This window comes from Protomyctophum parallelum (assembly GCF_964188405.1).
Source record: "Protomyctophum parallelum genome assembly, chromosome: 10".
NCBI classification, from domain to species: Eukaryota; Metazoa; Chordata; class Actinopteri; order Myctophiformes; family Myctophidae; genus Protomyctophum; species Protomyctophum parallelum.
In genome coordinates, this window is record NC_139704.1 from 20,230,354 (window position 1) to 20,248,271 (window position 17,918).

The 17,918-nt window shown below is 42.9% G+C and overlaps 1 protein-coding gene across 19 annotated transcripts in view; it reads right to left on the minus strand.

Annotated features, from left to right (window-relative positions):
• Positions 1-17,918, minus strand: part of LOC310866120 (neurexin-1a) — a gene marked incomplete at its 5' end in the record, with an annotated part of 455,952 nt that overhangs the window by 295,235 nt on the left and 142,799 nt on the right. For 13 of the 19 annotated variants that reach the window (XM_083775482.1, XM_083775497.1, XM_083775483.1 and 10 more), the window contains 4 exons: positions 4,123-4,570; positions 12,094-12,255; positions 13,399-13,422; positions 15,688-15,989. In XM_083775482.1, the coding sequence (XP_083631608.1) occupies positions 4,123-4,570; positions 12,094-12,255; positions 13,399-13,422; positions 15,688-15,989 (936 nt within the window). Of the gene's footprint in view, positions 1-4,122; positions 4,571-12,093; positions 12,256-13,377; positions 13,423-15,687; positions 15,990-17,918 lie in introns of those variants that run through there. The other 6 variants (XM_083775500.1, XM_083775494.1, XM_083775479.1 and 3 more) reach the window with 3 other exon arrangements.

Sequence of the window (17,918 nt, forward strand, 5' to 3'; positions counted from 1 at the left end):
TACACAGCTATGTGTGTCCCGGGGTCTGTCCCTGGGTCCCTGGGTCTGTCTGTCCCTGGGTCTGTCTGTCCAAGCACAAAAATAGCTTGGTTGGTTTTCACCATTTCTCAACTGTTTCGGACAAGGGGCCGGAAACGGCCTGGGCCCGGCCTGGCCCCCTGGGCGCATTCCTGGGGGTCTGGTTGTTCCAGGGACCCCCGGGGACCCCCACACGATAACTCTGTCATTTCTCGACCGTTTTGGGTGTGGGGCGGCTCACCGGAACCGGGCCAGCCCCCTGGGCACGTTCCTGGTGGTCTGGATGTTCCGGGGACCCCCAGGGACCCACACATGGTAACTCTGTCATTTCTCGACCGTTTCGGACGCAGGGCGGCGTGCCGGAACCCAGTCTGCGTCTCATAGGAGGGCTGTGGGTAGTGACATCATCGTTAGGCAGATTTATTTTTTAAACAAGAACATATTTAGATTTTTATTATCTTGAGAACGATGGCTTCCATTCACGAATAATAATAGGCCTGCAGTTTCTATAGCTTGGATTCCCCATTGATGATGTCACTGGTGGACGGGTTTCTGAACTTCCCACAGCCCTCCCATGAGACACAGGCCGAGTAGATAAAAATTGTGGCATTTTATCATGAAAGCAGTTTGAAAATGGTGAAGTGGTCCTTTAAGCCTTCAAGAGCTTGTGGATAAAAAATGTCGACATTGGAGAATTGTTGTAATATAATACAAGGTTTCAGACTGACGGCGGCGATATGTGTGCACAATTAAGCCATTCTCTTCAGGAGGGGAAGAAAAAAGAAAAGTTTGCCCAAAACGTCATTAGAGAACAGCACAGCCTATAGCACTGTGCAGTAACTGTCTGGGTCCTGGGAGAGACCACCTCCTGTTGCCATGGAAACTTAGGCAGAGCACACAGAGACAGAGAGAGAGAGGAGAGAACAGCAAGTGGAGATACAGACCCACAAAAAGAGGGTTATTTCCTGTGCGTGTGCGTGTATGTGCGTGCGTGCGCGTGCAATTAATGCTTGTGTGTGTACTTGTATTACTATAATTGTGAGGACCAACGGACATCACAAGTATAGTAGAATTTAAGAAACAGGTATTGTGAGGACCTCACAAGAGAAATGTGTTTTGTGGATGAAAAGACTTCCATTGGGAACAGATTCAGGTTGGGTTTAGGATTAGACATTTAGAGCTGAGGTTTAGGGGTTGAGAATATAGAGTTATGCCTTATTTATACTTATAGTTGTGCGTCAGTGTTGCACACCAGAAATAGCAGAACTGCAAACCAATGCGCTCATGAGCTTGTAGATCGGCTATTTCCGGTAAAATAAATAATTGGCAGTCATAAAATTGACACCCTAAAATGTAGATGTCCTCACATGTATCGTAATACAGACATCTGTGTGTGTGTGTGTGTGTGTGTGTGTGTGTGTGTGTGTGTGTGTGTGTATTTGGGTGTGTGGGTGATGGGAGCAATAGAGGGATAATGGGCGGAATCTAATTAAACCACACATGATTTCCGGCGGTTTTGGTTACAATGATTCAATGTTGTCGCTTGGTGTCATTTGATAGGTCGGCCACTACCGCTGAAACCCACTCCACTATTATGTTATTAAGCCAGGCGACTCAATACACCATCGAGCCACCTCAATCCGATGACAGGCTACAGCAGAGTTTGAAATTATATTTAACCACAATGAACCCTAGTGCAGTGATTCTCTAGCCTGGTTAATAAACCAGACCGAATCAGCCGTTGGCAAAAAAAGAATTGCCTGCCGGCGGATTACGGTCTGGAGAGGCTCAATTGTACGCCCATTTCCTACACCAGAGAAATGGGGCGGCCAATCGGGACACGGTATGCAATATGGGCGGGCTTTGGTACAGTGACTTTCAATGCTTGAGACCTTTGACTGACAGTAGCTCTGACCAATTGCGTCAAAGAGAAAATGTTTCAACCCGCCCCCCCTGGAAATGAAATCCAAGCCGAGCCTCCCCAGACTAATATCCCACGGTCCGTGCGATATTAGTCTGGTTTATTAACCAGGCTAGTGATTCTCACCCTTTTGCCTTTCAAGGACCCCCAGTTTGATATGCATTAGGCCACGGACCCCCATTCGAAACGATGTTCACCCCTCTGGGACCCCAATCTACATTGTAAAATCAGTGTTGGTGTACAAATGCAACCAAATGGAACCGTAAGGGTCCACTTGGTTCCATTTGTGCTCTGTCAGAGTTACTGTATTGGACAGATGGGTGCATGGTCTCCAGACAATTGAGAAACCATGCCCTAGCGTCCCTATTCTGGGGGCAAGGAACCAAGCAGATTTACAAGCTTATAGATTGGGTATTTTCGCCAAGAGATTTAGTGTAGAGGGGAAGAAAAATAGTGGACCATATATAGAGCCCTGGGGCACACCAGTCAACTAAGTATATAAGAATTAAGCGGTAACGGATACAGCTGCGAGTAAAGGAGGGAGGCAGGACAGGGTGAAATTCAGAGAATGACGGAGCACCAACTATAGCTCCAATACCACTGTACGTGAACAGGCTTGTATTGTCGCTTTAGTGTTGAATATATATATATATATATATCTCTATTTAGATCTTGCACTCTGCCAACTGCTTTGGGGGGGGGGGGGGGGGGGGTAATGAAACAGTTAATCTAATTTCCACCTCTGGAGATGGAGTGGAAAACATGCTCAGGGGGTATATCTAATTTGCTGCATGACATTGCAGCAGGGCCTTGGCTCTAAGCACACGCTAACAAATCGCTGCTTAGATAAGCAAATCAAAGGGGACCGGGGCGGTGCAACCCTGCGGCTTGGAGGACACAATGGGACAGAGGGTCAATACTACCTCTTGGCAAGCGTGGTGGCGTGGGGGGTGGGGGGGTGGGATTTTCTGGTCCCTGAGAGTAAGACAGAAACTACTTTTACAGCTTCACCCAGCTGACGGCTGCTCAAATGAGCGCAAGGGGTGGAACTGTTATTTGTCTTGCTCAGACACACTGTCGGATTCCCCAGCGGCCACCGCCCCAACAAAGCATACAAGGTGGAATCCTGAGCGTTAATTTAACTCTCAGAGGGTACAAATGGAACCATAATGGTCCATTTGGTTCCATATGTTCACTCTTGGGAGATTTTGTTGTCCATTTGTACAAGGTCAGAGTTAAATCCTATAGCAGATTCATTTTAGCATGATCAATTTCCACTGGCTGTGTTTTTATTGGCTTTTAAGTGGTACACAAGCTTTCCCCTGAAATGCTAACTGCGTGTCTAGTTACATCCAGCTTAAAATGTTACATGCAAGGCAAATGGGGGTTGGGCGCAGAAAAATCTCACCTTGACATTATACTTATTATTTCACTGGTGGGTCAAGCTCGAATAACTTGCGCCTGCCATTTGAAAGGCTTCGAGGCTTCAACTAAAAAAGCAGCAATCTGCTGAGGAACATAAATTGTCAGCTCTGCATAAAAAGCCCACAGTTATCTTTGTGATAGCAATGCTGCACCCGATACGCAGTGTAATTTTGAGTGTTAATTTAATTTTTAATTATTTGATTTAATTAAAGCTGTTATAATCCATAACTTTTATGTTACTAAGCCAGGATTCAAACTCGGGTCTCCCGCGTGAGAGATCTAACCGCTAGCTGAAATTGCTATTCTGAAATAAATAAATAAATCTATACACAATAAAATTGTGTGTAGATTTGTTTTTACATTTCAGAATATATACGATTACAATGCAGAGATAGGATCACAGATTCAGTTTAATAAACCAAAACCAATGTATTTTGGGAAAAGTGTGTCAGAGAGTGCAACCATCTCCACTCCACTCCAGAGTCCACTATACTGTTCAGTCTGTTCTCAACTGTATTGGCAAATTGGGAAAGCAGCGCGTAGATAGTACTAGTTACTGTAGGTATGAACTTCTTAACCACTTAAACCATAACTTCCCTATTCTTGGCATGTCATCATAGTCAAAGAGATTTTGAATCGAGGGGAAACAAAGGAGAGGGTCTGGGACAGACCCCTGGGGGACACTGGAAAACTAAGTATATCAAATAGGGTTTTTAGAGGTGAAATAGTTTGGTGAAGAATAGAAGACAATACTCTACCTGATCTGCCGTCCCGCTGGAAGTCCACGTGGTACCACTCGCCATCGTTGACCTTCTTGTTGACCGCCCTGGTCTTGGTGGTGCCCGAGCCCATGTCCAGCAACAGATACAAGTGGCCGTCGAGCATCTCGATGGCAAAGAAATCCACCTTGAGAGCCTCGGGGCCCTTGGAGTTGGAGTCCTTCGGCAGCTGCTTGGGCTTCCCGTGGCTGAACAGGAGCAGACCGTTGGGCTCCGTGGTGCGGAAGTCAAAGGAGATGGAGCCGGTTTTCTTCGCATTCCACTTGTTGAGGACAATAAAAGACTCTGGGGTCTCGAAGGTGATGGGATCGAGAGTGGCCACGTTTTCGCACTTGAAGGCCACAATGCCGTGGACCTTCATCTTGGTGTCGCCGTCTTTCGCCAACCTGGAGAGCTCGAGCCGCACATCATTGTTTTTGTAAACAACCTGGACAGTGAGGGGGACGAAGAACAGTAAATGCCACAGCCACACATTCAGCAGTGAATATAATTTAACCCCAGTACAGTCTGATATTATATTTCTGCTTGCAGAACAATCATTGCTGTTGTTATAAGAGTTGCCCGCGTGCTGCAGCGTTACGCCTGTGAACAAATATTAGCACATTTTGTATATTGACTGCACAGGTCATTAATCACTAACGCATACTGTGAAATGCAACGCAAAGCATGGAAAATAAATCTGGGCTCAAATGTGTGATGAAATCTACAAGATAGCAGTTGGGAGACTTGGAGCAGGCATATACTGTCTGTAAGTACAATCTGCATTATGGTTCAAGCCAGGTACAACATGGACACATTGTACCTCTGCGTCTGTCTAGTGGCATCACATGAGCCTGTGCCCCTCGAGACCCCCTCCCGACATTGCACAAAGAAAGAAATTGTCCCGCCATTAATTCAGACTTTTAAATTGAATCGGACCTGCAGAGAAAGAAATGAAAAGGTTCACGGAGGATAGCGGGCCGCCAGTGAATGATTATAGCTCTGTGAAATAATAGCATATTGGTTCAGGTACCGTCCCCTGGGGTGGTGGGAAGTGGGATGCAGAGTGATGAAGCCAAGCAGCTGCCCACATTGCAGGTGTGGGGGTAAAATTGCTGATCAAGGCCTCTGCTGGAGCCTCTGATTAGAATAAAGGCCTGCCAATGATGGATGTACCTCTCTCAAAAGCCATTTAAGAACATTTAGATTAGCCAAGTGTGTCAAAAACACACATTCACACCAGCACACAGACGACTAGGAGTCTAGGCTTCAAGGACGGAGCCATTAAGCAATATGAAAAGTGTGAATTTCAGTAAATGTGCTTCAAGTGAACATTTTGACTTTAAAAAACCCTCTAATGATTGGCCCATAATCACAGGCAATCCCACAGGATGTGTAAAGCATGCAGGCGTTGGTTCAGGGAATGCTTGACTAAGTGCAGTGCATTAGCACTGCGACCTCTGAAGACTGCATTACACGCCGCCGTGCGCCGGTGACGCTCACCGAAAATAGCCGATCTACAAGCTCACAACGTGCCACGCGGCGACACGCTGTGAGCTTGTAGAGCTGCTATTTTCGTTGCGCCATACCGGTGCGCAGCTAAAGTATAAATCACCCTCTGAGGCGCCATGCTGCACAGCAGACCAGCATTCTGGTAACAGTACACCAGAGGCCCATTACACAAGATTAACTAAAGTGTCTATTGTTATACTGTTATGACTTTTTTTTATTGTACACAATTTACTATACTACTGTATTTTTACTGTATTGTAGTTTTATTGGGTAATGTAATTTAACCATGAATGAGTTGCTTTGATGCATACGTATTAGCAATGTATTAGTACTGTAATATAATAAGTCATTTTTCATGCCTATTGGGTACATTATGTTATCAATTAGGAGGGTGTTAATGCTTGGTTAGTAAGAAGGTAGTAACACCAAAATCAAACCCAGTGGTTCCCAAACTTTTTCATATCAAGGACCCCCACATTGACAGTAATTTGAAAATATATGCCAGGGACCCCCATAAGAGAAGAGTTTAACGGCTCTAGCAGTGATTCTCAACCCGTTTCATTTCAAGGACCCCCAGTTTGACATGGATTAGGCTACGGACCCCCATTTTTCTATCTCTGGGACCCCAATTTATATTGTAAAATCAAAGTTAATTTAACTCTCAGAGTTACAGACCCATAAGGGTCCATTTGGTTCCTAACTATAATTTAGCTGGGGGGACCCCCTGGAACTCCCTCAAGGACCCCTTGGGGTCCCCGGAGCCCACTTTGGGAACCACTGCTTTACACCCCGTTCTCAATATGAGGCTGGTAAGAACTAGTTTTGTAAGAATAGATACAGTATCATGCTTATTGCTTAATGGTCCTTATACTTTAGTAACTATAATGATAATGTCTGGGAGGGGGTTCCCAACATCAAGGTGGATCAATCACTTTAAGTCAAAACTACAGTAAATGTGTTATACAGCACTACATTCACTTCATGGAAATCTTGCAACTGTTCTGCTAATTGGTAGACACATGAGGTATGATTAATGTGTGCATATTTATTTAGATAGACTCAAAACTTCTAATGGTTCAACCTTTGTTGTTTTCTGCCAGAAGGCAAAACCGCATGAGTCACACAGTAGCCGAAAACAAAGCTCCCGCTTGCTTTACCACAGCTACTACAGCTCAACTGAAAGAAAGAAAACAGGGACACCTCCTATGGGACCGTATTTACATGGAGCGTGTTTATCTACTGTGTCTACTGTGTCCAACGGTGTGCATCAAGTCGGGGGGGATCAGAGCAGCACATCAGAATTAGGCAAGCTCACTGGCTTCCTGGAGCAGTTCACGACAGGTTTTATTGTCCTGCACAGTTATGCTGTGAAGAGGGAACGGTAACAAAAGATTATTTTTATGCGGCAACATCTTCTATCATCACTTTCAAATCACTATCCTCACTGTTGGGCAAAAATAAACCTTGTATGTCGTCCAAACCGATAATTTTCAGGAAATGGAAAGCTGAAAGAACCTCAATGGATCCAATTTTGTTATCATTTAGTCACAAAGCTGTTTTCACTGGTTAAAACCCACAGACAGACTGATCAGCTACAAAAACAAGGCAATCATTTATGAACAAAACATAAAAGGATGAAATATGAAGGTACAAGGTTTCTGCCTGACAGCGATGTTACACTGAATTAAAAAGAAATCCTTTCAGAAGAACATCCACATCTCTGACAAAGAGCCAAATGCAATTTGACTATAGAAAGCATGGGAAAGCATCTAGTCTGCGAGGGGGAAAGACTAAAGCAATTCGACAAGGATCTCTTGGCAGAGACCTGCAAAAGGGATGCTATCTTTGAAGGTTGGCTTCAGGAGTTCTGGCTGCAGGGGAAACTTTAGTCCTACAGACCGGGGCCTCAACAGACATCACCAATGAACCGCAATCAATTCTTTGGAGTCACGACAAAAGGGCACCTTTTAGAGTCAACGGAGCTTTGCTCTCAGCATTGTGCCTCCTGCTGCAGCTACTGTATAGACACAGAAACCTAGTGCTGCACTAATTTGTCATCAAGCTAGGGCTGTGACATCTGAGCTATTACTGTGCCACCGTTTGTTTTGTCATCTGAAGTAAGGGACAGGCGCGGCATCTCATATTGGAGCCCGTAAGCTAATACAGCGACATACCACATGGCACCATGGCCATCAATCAGAAGGCATTTCCCCCCATCAATTACAGCACAGTGCGTTTTGACCACTGCTAATACTATACTGTGTGGAGCAGGGTGTATTACCACTGCTACTGTACTGTTCTGGAGCAGTGTACTGTACATTACTGCTACTGTACTGTCAGAATACTGATGTATTACTGATTTCAGTTGTTACAATTCTAAACATGACCGCTTTAATTACTTCAGTCTATATGTAGCTTAATGACTAGTATTAAAATGTCTTTTTTGTGTCCAATGTATTTGGATTTAGTTTGTAAAGTTAACATAAAATAACTAGAAAAAGTGCCCCTCAGGGCACAGGTCTCCACCAGGGCAGGTCAGGTTGTGGCCTCCTGGTGGCGCTATAATAGGCCAATCCAATCCAATCCACTTTATTTATATAGCACGTTTTAAAACTCAGAGTTAACAAAGTGCTGTACAGGAGAATAAAATAAAATAAAAACAAGTGCACTAAAGCTACCACACAGAAAAACAACAGCGAGAAAAACAAAGTACAAACAGTGACAACAACTGAGACACATTACAGAAAACAACAGAAAAACAACAGCATCACAGTGAGACGAAACATATACAAGGACCAAAGGAACTCAAGCGGGGTTAAAAGCCAAGGTAAAGAGGTGGGTCTTCAGGCGGGATTTAAAGGTCTCGATGGAGGGGGCCAATTTGACGTGGGAGGGGAGTGCGTTCCATAGTTTAGGGGCTACAACAGAAAAGGCTCGGTCGCCTCTGGACTTTAAGCGGGTCTTCTTTGTGACCCTGAGGTTTAGCTGGCCCTCAGACCGCAGTGATCTAGAAGGAGTATAAACCTCAATAAGGCCAATGTAAAAAGGGTGCCATTTATTCTTATGCCTTTGATGGCAATTGTATGATTCGAGGCTTTTTTTTTCTCCATAAGTGTGTCCAAAACAGGCCAGTCCTGCAAACTTTGAAAGCCAATGTTAGCCAATTAAGATGGAATATGAAATATCGCTACACATCACTATAGAGATTTTGACAAAATCTGGAGGAGTAATAGCAAAAAAAAGTTTTACGAAAGTCGGCCTCCTGGTGGCGCTACAACAGGCTGTCCTGGAAAATTTGGGGCAGAGGTTCATCGTTGGCATCTAGGGAGACTGTAAGCTCATGACGCATCGCAGCTTGTAGATCGGCTATACAAGCTGATGCATGTAGGCTTAACTTTAAAGTGGTTAAACTGAACATTCTGCTGAGGAACCCCTGGAACCGTCTAAAAGAACCCCCTGGAGGTCCCAAGATCCCACGGTGAGATTCCCTGCTGTAGCTGTAGAGCAGGGTGTACTGTACTACTGTACTGTACGTCATCGTCTTTAGTGCACTGCAGGGTACACAGGGAGGTTGACCTGAGGACAGATGCTCTGGTTAATCAAAAAGACCAGAGAGAATGATGCCGACAGGCTGTCAGCGTACTAACGGGACATCACTCCAGCCAGCATAATACTGTAGGGGAGTATGACTTTGAGTCCCCCTCCACTCAAACAAGAGTTTTTGTCTACAGTTAGCTTGTCTTGGAGTCATGACGTTGTGACTGTACAGAAACAGAACTTGCCATCAGAGTGTCTTGTTCCACATCTATCTATAAATGCACCATGTCTCTGTATGTACTGTACGTACTGTACATGTGTACGTCTGTAATGCACTAACTCGAGAACCGTTCGCCCCACCGACCTCAAATTCGACACACACATTCCACACCCCCGCAGGGAGTGCAGTGCCCGGTGTCGAGTTGGTCGGACCCACAGTTGTTCCAGAACAGTCACAAAAGGCCTCTGCCCGTGCTTTGGACAGGGCCCCTGCCCACGGTCCATGTATGGAGCTGGCCTGTTCTGACATCACAACACATATTTGGGCATGCCTGACACAGAACTCCATACATAGAAATTAAGGGACACAGAGACACATCTCCATATATGGGCATAAAAGGGACACAGACAAATGGGTGGAACGGGTACTCTGCATTTCCGGTTGTACAGAACAAAGCACAAAAGCCTCATTTGGAATGCCTGACAAAGAAATCCATATATGGGCATAAAAGGGACACATACATAATAACTGGGTGGGGCATTCATTTGACACAGGTGTTCACACCACCACAATGATGAGATACCTCGCATTTTATTATTAGCCAATTGATCACACCTAGTCACCCCCCAACGGGCACTGTTCTAGTTCAAATGAGGTCATATTGATGACATCAGGATATAGTCCATATGTGGGGATTTGTGGTTTTATAGGAGCGTGTCGTTATCACGCTCCTATATCATCACAGGTCATCATACATCATCTCATTCCAGCCAATCACAATTTGCGTCCTCACTATTGCCTTCAATGTTTTGTTTACACATTTTTGTCTTCAATGTTTGCATTTACACAAACCCCTCAAAGCTGGACATAGGAGGGGATATAGTGCCCCTCAAAAACCTGGATCTCAATAATTCATTGCTCTGTGGCAGGGAGAGGAAACCCCCCACTGTAGTTTGGCTGATCAACAGCGGTGAGGGTAGCTCAGTAGGGTCGATGCCGATGACCAAAGCTCACATGTAGTGCCCCCCCACCCCCTCCCCTGGCACGGTAGCAGAACGTCAGAGAAAATGCTGTTAACTAAAGCCGCGTCCTTAATGAGCAGACCTTTAACGAGTCGAAGACAGCCAGACTGCTCATTAAGCAGAGCTGCCTCGGAACTTTGAGCGGTTCAGTGCGGACGAGACTATCAGCTGGAGGTGAGACAAAATGTAGGACAGGCGAAGCAGGGGGAAAAAAAGGAAAAAAAAGTGTGGAGAGAGGTAGATGAGGGGGGGGAAAGGCAGGGTGGCGGGGGGTTGGGATAACTTTTAAAATGAAAAGATAAATGAATTGATTCTTCTGCAGCACCTTGGATTTACTTGTGCAGATTTACTTGTGCAGAGATCTTGGCATGTCCCTGCGGTGGATTCTCAAGTAAATTATTTTTTTGGGTCAGAATTCCCATTAAAACCCCAAAATAAATATAATACTGCATGCTTTGAAAATATACTGGTGGAGGAGAGGCGCAGATAAGAGAACTCACGGGCCATCTGGTAGAGAACCGAATCAGTCTCTATTCCCATCTCTCTCTGTCCCTCTTTCTCTCCCTCACATGCTTTTAACATGCATGAACCAAATGCCTGTAGTACCTGCAGTATAAATATCAGGACTACTGTGTAATGTATGTAATGTACAGTATATTGGGTTACTGTGCTGACAACACTTTGCGACATCGATCAGTGTCTTCAGGTTTGTAGCACGTCACACGTGAAATAGGTTCTCTCTCTCCCTTCCTGTGTTGTTTGCGCGTGACTGTTCGCGCCAATCCTGGCCTTCTTGAATATTCGTGTGTGGAGATGTTTTTTTTCCCACCATGAACAGAAAATAAACTTCACATGCGCAAATGGGGCGTCTGCACGCCTATATCAGTGAGAACAGCAATATTCATTAACATGTAGCAAAAGAAAAGCAGCGCTTATGATTACACGTCCTGTGGACCACGTGCACGAAAATAGCAATTTGTGCTGTCAGTCATGAACTAGTTCACATATGGACATATCATATGCTGAGTGAGAGAAAAATATTCTGTCATGTCAACTGGCCTACTGTAGGCATGGAGCGCTAAGCTATCCCAGGGATTGAATCGCTGTTTGTAAAGATACATTTGGACTGACAACAGCTACCACACAAACATTTTCTCTCCAAAAATCTCCGGTTTATTGCTACTGTATACACCACTGCATGTAATATTGTGCAATCTTTGACTGCGTTTTGACAGCAAAAATAAATAAATAATCATAGTTCTGCAAACAGAAATATCAGGGGGATTGGGGTGGGGGTTCTTCCTACAGTGTAGTGTATAATGCTGGACTTCCTTGAAAATTCAAAGAGCCTGAAGTGCAGAACTGCACAGACCTTGAGGTAAATCCCCAATCAAGTTCTATGTGTGAGTGCGAGTGCGTTTGCGTGTGCCTTGTTTATGTGTGTGGGCCGGGGCAACATAAGGTGAGCGCAAGAGAGACAGAGAAATGTGAAAAGGAAGCCTTGTAAGAGGCACATGGAGATATATATATATATATATATATATATATATATATATACTGTATATATATACCCGAGAGAGAGAGAGAGTGAGAGAGAGAGAGAGAGGAGACAGGGTGTGTGGGTGGCAGGGTCTTAAGGCCACCCACCACCTTCAGAGTGCACAGAGAAGCAGTGTTTACCTCCTTCAGGCAACCCATAAAGTTGTTGCTAACGGGAGATCCAGGGAGGTCAGCGGTGCTAGGACTGCCTCCGACATAGAAAAAGTCGTCGGAGCCTAGCATGGTGTAGTCTTCCTGTGTATATCCCGTGGTGGTCAGTATCCCATCCACGGATATAGTTACCTAGACAACAAAGCACAGGGAAAGGACACGCTATACTCAGATAGCCTCTGCTGTACGCCGGCTTGTCGCCTTTCCTTCTTGTTGCCTTTACCATACATTTTCCTTAATGTGTCTGAAACCCATTTTCATGTCTGTTTTGAATTCTGTTGTACTTTGGTTTGCTTTGTTTTTTTATTGTTAGTGTTATTTTGTCCAGGTTAGGATTAGTTAGCAGACTGCAAGCCCCCCCGAAGGAGTAACAGATTCCAGTTAGTTGTTAATGGATTGCCCAAACTACAGTGTTAGTATTGCCCCTGCTGCAACTCAAAAGTCATTTAGCAGACACAAAAATGGTGTTAGTAGAATGTTAACTAGGTTAGTTCAGCTAAAATACATATATTAGTAAGTTCAGCAGATTTATACAAAATAAATTAGATCGTGCCATTGGGTTAGATACTGTAGGGAGCACATGCCATTAGAAGCAAAATCACTTTTGCAGCGTAGGTTAATGGATGAAGGTTTTCCTTTTCTTTTTCTTTTTAAAAGTGGCATGCATGCCTTTGCTTTTTTTGCATGCATGCATGCAAAAATAAAATATCCCCATATTGTTAAATACTAAATAGAATTACAGAGCATACTTTGACACCGGGCACTGTGTTAAGACGCATGCAAAAGCACACAGTGAAAACCACAAGAGCAGTAAAAAGAAAAGCAACAGGAGAAGCAACAATGGAATAAAACACAGGTCAACAAGCAAACAAATGGAGCAGCGTATGTTCAAAGTGCATGCCATGCAAAGTGAATGGGAATATAGAAACTGGCTGGGCCAATGTGCATCATGAGGCCAGCCAGCCAGGAGAAGGTCCTCCTTGTTTAACCACTGCTTGATGCAAAAGGCTCGAAACGATGCTCCTAAAAAGGTGGATCAAACAGAATTGGACAGGAGACAGGTGAAATAAGGAGGGAGAAACCAATGAATGAATTGAGAAATTAAAGAGGAGTCAAAGGTAAGCAGAAGAGTACCAACCGCAGTTATCCTCTTTTTGTAAATGACGTCTACAATAAAATTAAAACAAAAAAAAACGAAGAAAAGGGAAAACACACGGCAAACCCAAACTAAGAAACAATTAGAATGATATCTACCGAACAATGTAGTTTGTTTACCATAGCGTGTCCAATGCCTGAGTGCTTTGTGGAAAAGGGGGGAGAAAGGAAATTAAAAACTGTGAACAGAATAACGATTGTTACTCAAAAAATATATGATGGCCACCACTGTTAGTACATTGTTAAAAAAAACGATTCTGGTTAGTAGTATGACACATTCCATGAATGACGGGTTAGTCTTGTTTTCAAAGCATGTTAGTAACAGAGAGAAAAGGAAGGGCAAAATAAGTTTAACAAGAAAAGAAAAAAACAAAGAAAAAAACGCTCCATACGTAGTGGTGCCAGAGCTGAATGTGTGTCCCTATATAAAGTTCTTCATGGTGTGATTTTTCACCATGTTATTCTACATATATATATATATACTGTATGTGCACCCAGTGATCAGCGGAGCAGCTTCCCAGCCCTGACAACAAGGATATGATTGACAGACACCACAAGAGAGAATGCCTAAAGCACATCAGTCGACCCTCTTCAACGAAAGTCCCCAGTTCAAGTCCATTGAGTGCTTTTGTTTTGTTTAGCTCGTTACTTTACTTTTCTTGTTTATATTAAATTTATTATTGGTTTCTTTTTTTCCCCCAGATTGAGCCCAATCTCACACTTCTGCCATTTTCAGCTCTCATACAATACCGTATACCTCCTTTTGGTCTTAGTGATGAACTTTAGGATCACTTTACTGAAACACACGATGATGAGGATGGAGAGTCTGGTCCACCCCACACAACATGCACCTACTATGCATTGTGTCATGTTCCACACATTACACTGAAGGTCCAAATTGGCCAAATCAATGCCTTACAAATAATCGTTTATAATTTTTTTATTAAAATTGAGATGAAGATAAAAACAGTTCCACCACATATGAGCAGGAACACATCTGGGGATTAAATGTTCCGTTTTTTGAGAAGAGATTATCATTCATGTATTCATGCATAATTAGTAATTACAGTAAGTAAGAAAGAAAACAGGCATTCCTGATCAGCTGTGTGTCACTGTACATTTTCACTCTAACTTGACTAATTATATTCACTGTGACACCTATTATAGTTCCCATATTGTGTTTAGTGATACCGTTTTTTGATGATCTTGCTTGAATGTTTTCAGATGTGACAGTAAAGAGCTACTTTGATGTCATGCTGAAAGATAACTCACACACATTGTGTTATCTCCACCAGCATGCTATGCTATGCGCAACAGCGTGGTATGTGTTTGTTTACAAATCAGATGGTTGGCCAGCACAACCAGTTTACTGTTATGTGGCTTATTTCTACCCTATAATGTTTTCAGATACATATTTTAGCGTGATGATTAAGTTGAAACCGAGTAATACACTGTCTGGATGTTATCTTGAATGGAAATAAAAACGGAGGATTTCTGTAATCAGAAGCAGCTGTGTTGGATGGATGCGCAGATATGGGGAATTAAACGGGTGAGCTTCATTTTTATTGGCTTTTATCGATGTGTATCTCTACACGTCATCACGCAGCACGTTTTCGTTTTAATAAATAAATAATACAATCGTTTTTATGGACTTTTGATATAAAAACACACAGAAATGAGAATTTTCCAATTTCTTTGGCATCCATTGTTATATTATATATATATATATGATGACCACGGATATGGTCTAAAAGTGTGAAAAACGTCTTTTTCATTTCACTACGCCTTTAAAACTATATATATATATATATATATATATATATATATATATATATTATATTTGATACATAAAAATAGATTACACTACACTACAGTACAGAATACAAACCTGAAATGGGCAGAATCTAACATCTAAGTTACATCTACATACATTAGATATATTCAATAATAATTATGTTGGATGTTACAGTATGTACTGTAATTAGTCACCGATGTCACCAATTAGTTCTTCACCAATGTGTTTGTAAAGGTGTCAAGTCTCAAAGAGACTGAAATTCAGTTTCCCTACAAGGGAATCTGACAGCTGAAAGTTGGGTTATTAACTTATTACCATTAATAACCTATATATCTTTTTCTTTCTTGTGAATACATTTCTTGGTAAGGAAATTATTGACAGTCTTTGAAGGTTTGAATGAAATGCTGTGTGAAAAGCAATTCCTATTAGCTTATCAAGCTCTTTAGATGTCCTTGCTCAATTGTGGCACTGTTTTATCTCCACCCTAAATAATCCAATAAATTACTGTATTAATCCAATTAAAATTAATTGGAAAAATATGTACAATCGTTCAACTGAATTTAATTCGCTTCAATTAATTGACTAGCTCTCCGCATCACCCTCTGTACTGTTACCTGACGTAGATTCCTCGTTACTTTGACATCATGCCAATCATTGTCATTAAATTTGCCATTGACTGGCTCCACCAGAGCTTCAAAGGCTCCAGACCCCAAATTAATGACGAGTGACACCGCTCCGTTTTTCAACGCCAGGTTGACATAGTCGGCCGATTTGCCCGTGTGCAGCATTAGGCCATTCCGCTGCAGGGTTTTGAACGAGAGCGTGATCTCATCGCTGCTGCTTTGGATCGGATTGGAGGACAGGTCATAGCAGAAGAACTCGGATCCTTTGAAGGTTGCGACGTACTCCTCTTTCCCTGCAGGACACACAAACAAAGGGGAGGGGGTGTTGAGGTTAATATCAATGTTTTTCGGGGTCCATATAAAGCTGGTAGGAAGGAGTGGAAAGTAAAGTCTAATCACTCGTTTCATCAACACATTAGAATGAATGGCAGAACTGCACTGCACAGACCATACAATACTTCCATAGAGATTTTACAAAGGTGTGTAGGCCTATTGCTTTTACCCCCAAGATCATTAGTGAAATTGTGAAATTATTATTAAAATAATTGGCAAACTCCACAATTATAGTTTTGTTTACATCGGTACCAGCTCAGTGGCTGGTACAAGTTAGAGTGCCCACCCTGAGATTGGGATGTCGGGGTTCGGTCATACCCAAGGAAATGGGACCCAATGCCTCCCTGCTTGGCACTTAGCATCAAGGGTTGGATTGGAGGATATACTTGTACATCAAGCTGCCTCACACTACAGAAACAGGGGATAGATAGGCTCCTGCCCTGTCCCCTATGGCTCGGCTAGGCTTACATACAGTACCTCTGTAAATTGTGTCGTGTTCTCATTGTGTACAGTATTTTCCCCCCTAAATATATTCTTGCAAAGCACTGAAGGCAGCCATTGCATTACTATGTTGCAAGGTCGCAAATCACAATTACTGCCTCATACAGTAGACGTGATGGGGAAATACCGAACCTCATGCAACAGAGGTGTTGTAAAAGTGGGACATGTAGGACTGAATGTTATATATGGCCCTTTATACTGTAAGTGATTTTAGATTGGAGGGGTTTTGCTTTATTGACATTATAGGATTAGCTTTCTTATGAGCAGCATTATGGATACATAACTTATCCTTGGCCAGAGACAATGGCATGGTACAGTAATATTATACAGGGTTATTTTAACTCAAAGTGTCATATTATGTTAGTGCTCCATTCCTGGAAGCTACAATTTCCCCCACCCAGGTAACAAATAAAATGCCTTTTTCCAAGAGTGACCTAGAAATGCAAGTAGCATGCAAAGTAGTGTGCACTGACGACAACATATTCGACTACTGTATATTGATTTCTCACAGCTCTGTACAAAATGAGGTAATCTTAAACTGTTTTACATGAAAGCTTTATCTTTTCATTGTAGAAGACAATTGTCTCGCTTAGATTGGTGTGTGCTAGCTTGCAATGCACATGTACTGTACAGTCAAATCCGTTTTCATTAACTCCAATCTAGCACACTGGTTCTCAAGGGATGCTTGAGGGTTCCAGGGGGCTCCCAGCTGAATTATTGATAGTTAGGCTTAGGCACCAAATTGACTTTTAGTGGTCTGTCACATAGAGTTGAATTAACATGGAGTCTCAGTCGACTGTGGGGTTTTGATTGATTGAATATTTTATTAGACAATATAAAAATGCAAACAGCACAAGGTACAGTCAAGCATTTGGTCCAAAAGGATTACACCGAAGAAAGACCTTGCGGTCTTGTTTCCATTCGGGTCCTAAGCACTCACACACAATCATGATATGAACAATAATCTATTCTAAAACAACAACAAAAATTCAAACATCTCAAAAGCATGGAATCTGTGTACAGGTTGTGGCCGGAGTGGGAGGAGGAGGGATAAAATGGCAGGGGCGATCACCTCCTCTCCAATTGACCTGCTGACAGGTGAATCTTTTAAAGGAAGCCAGTGATTTGAGTCACAGAGAAATCGTATGGATTTATAGATATCATAGATATCAAAATGGGGGTCCTTAAAATTGCAGAGAACCACTGATATAGTGGGATATATTTGTCCATGGAGGAAACATGCACACAACAGTCCTGTCATTGACTCCCTGTGGCTCTTCCATCCGACACACAATTAACAGTCCTGTGACAGATTCACTAGAGCTCTTCTTTCCATAAAAAAAAGAGATGGTCAATTAATTCAGCTACGTGTTTTCAGCCCAATAAAA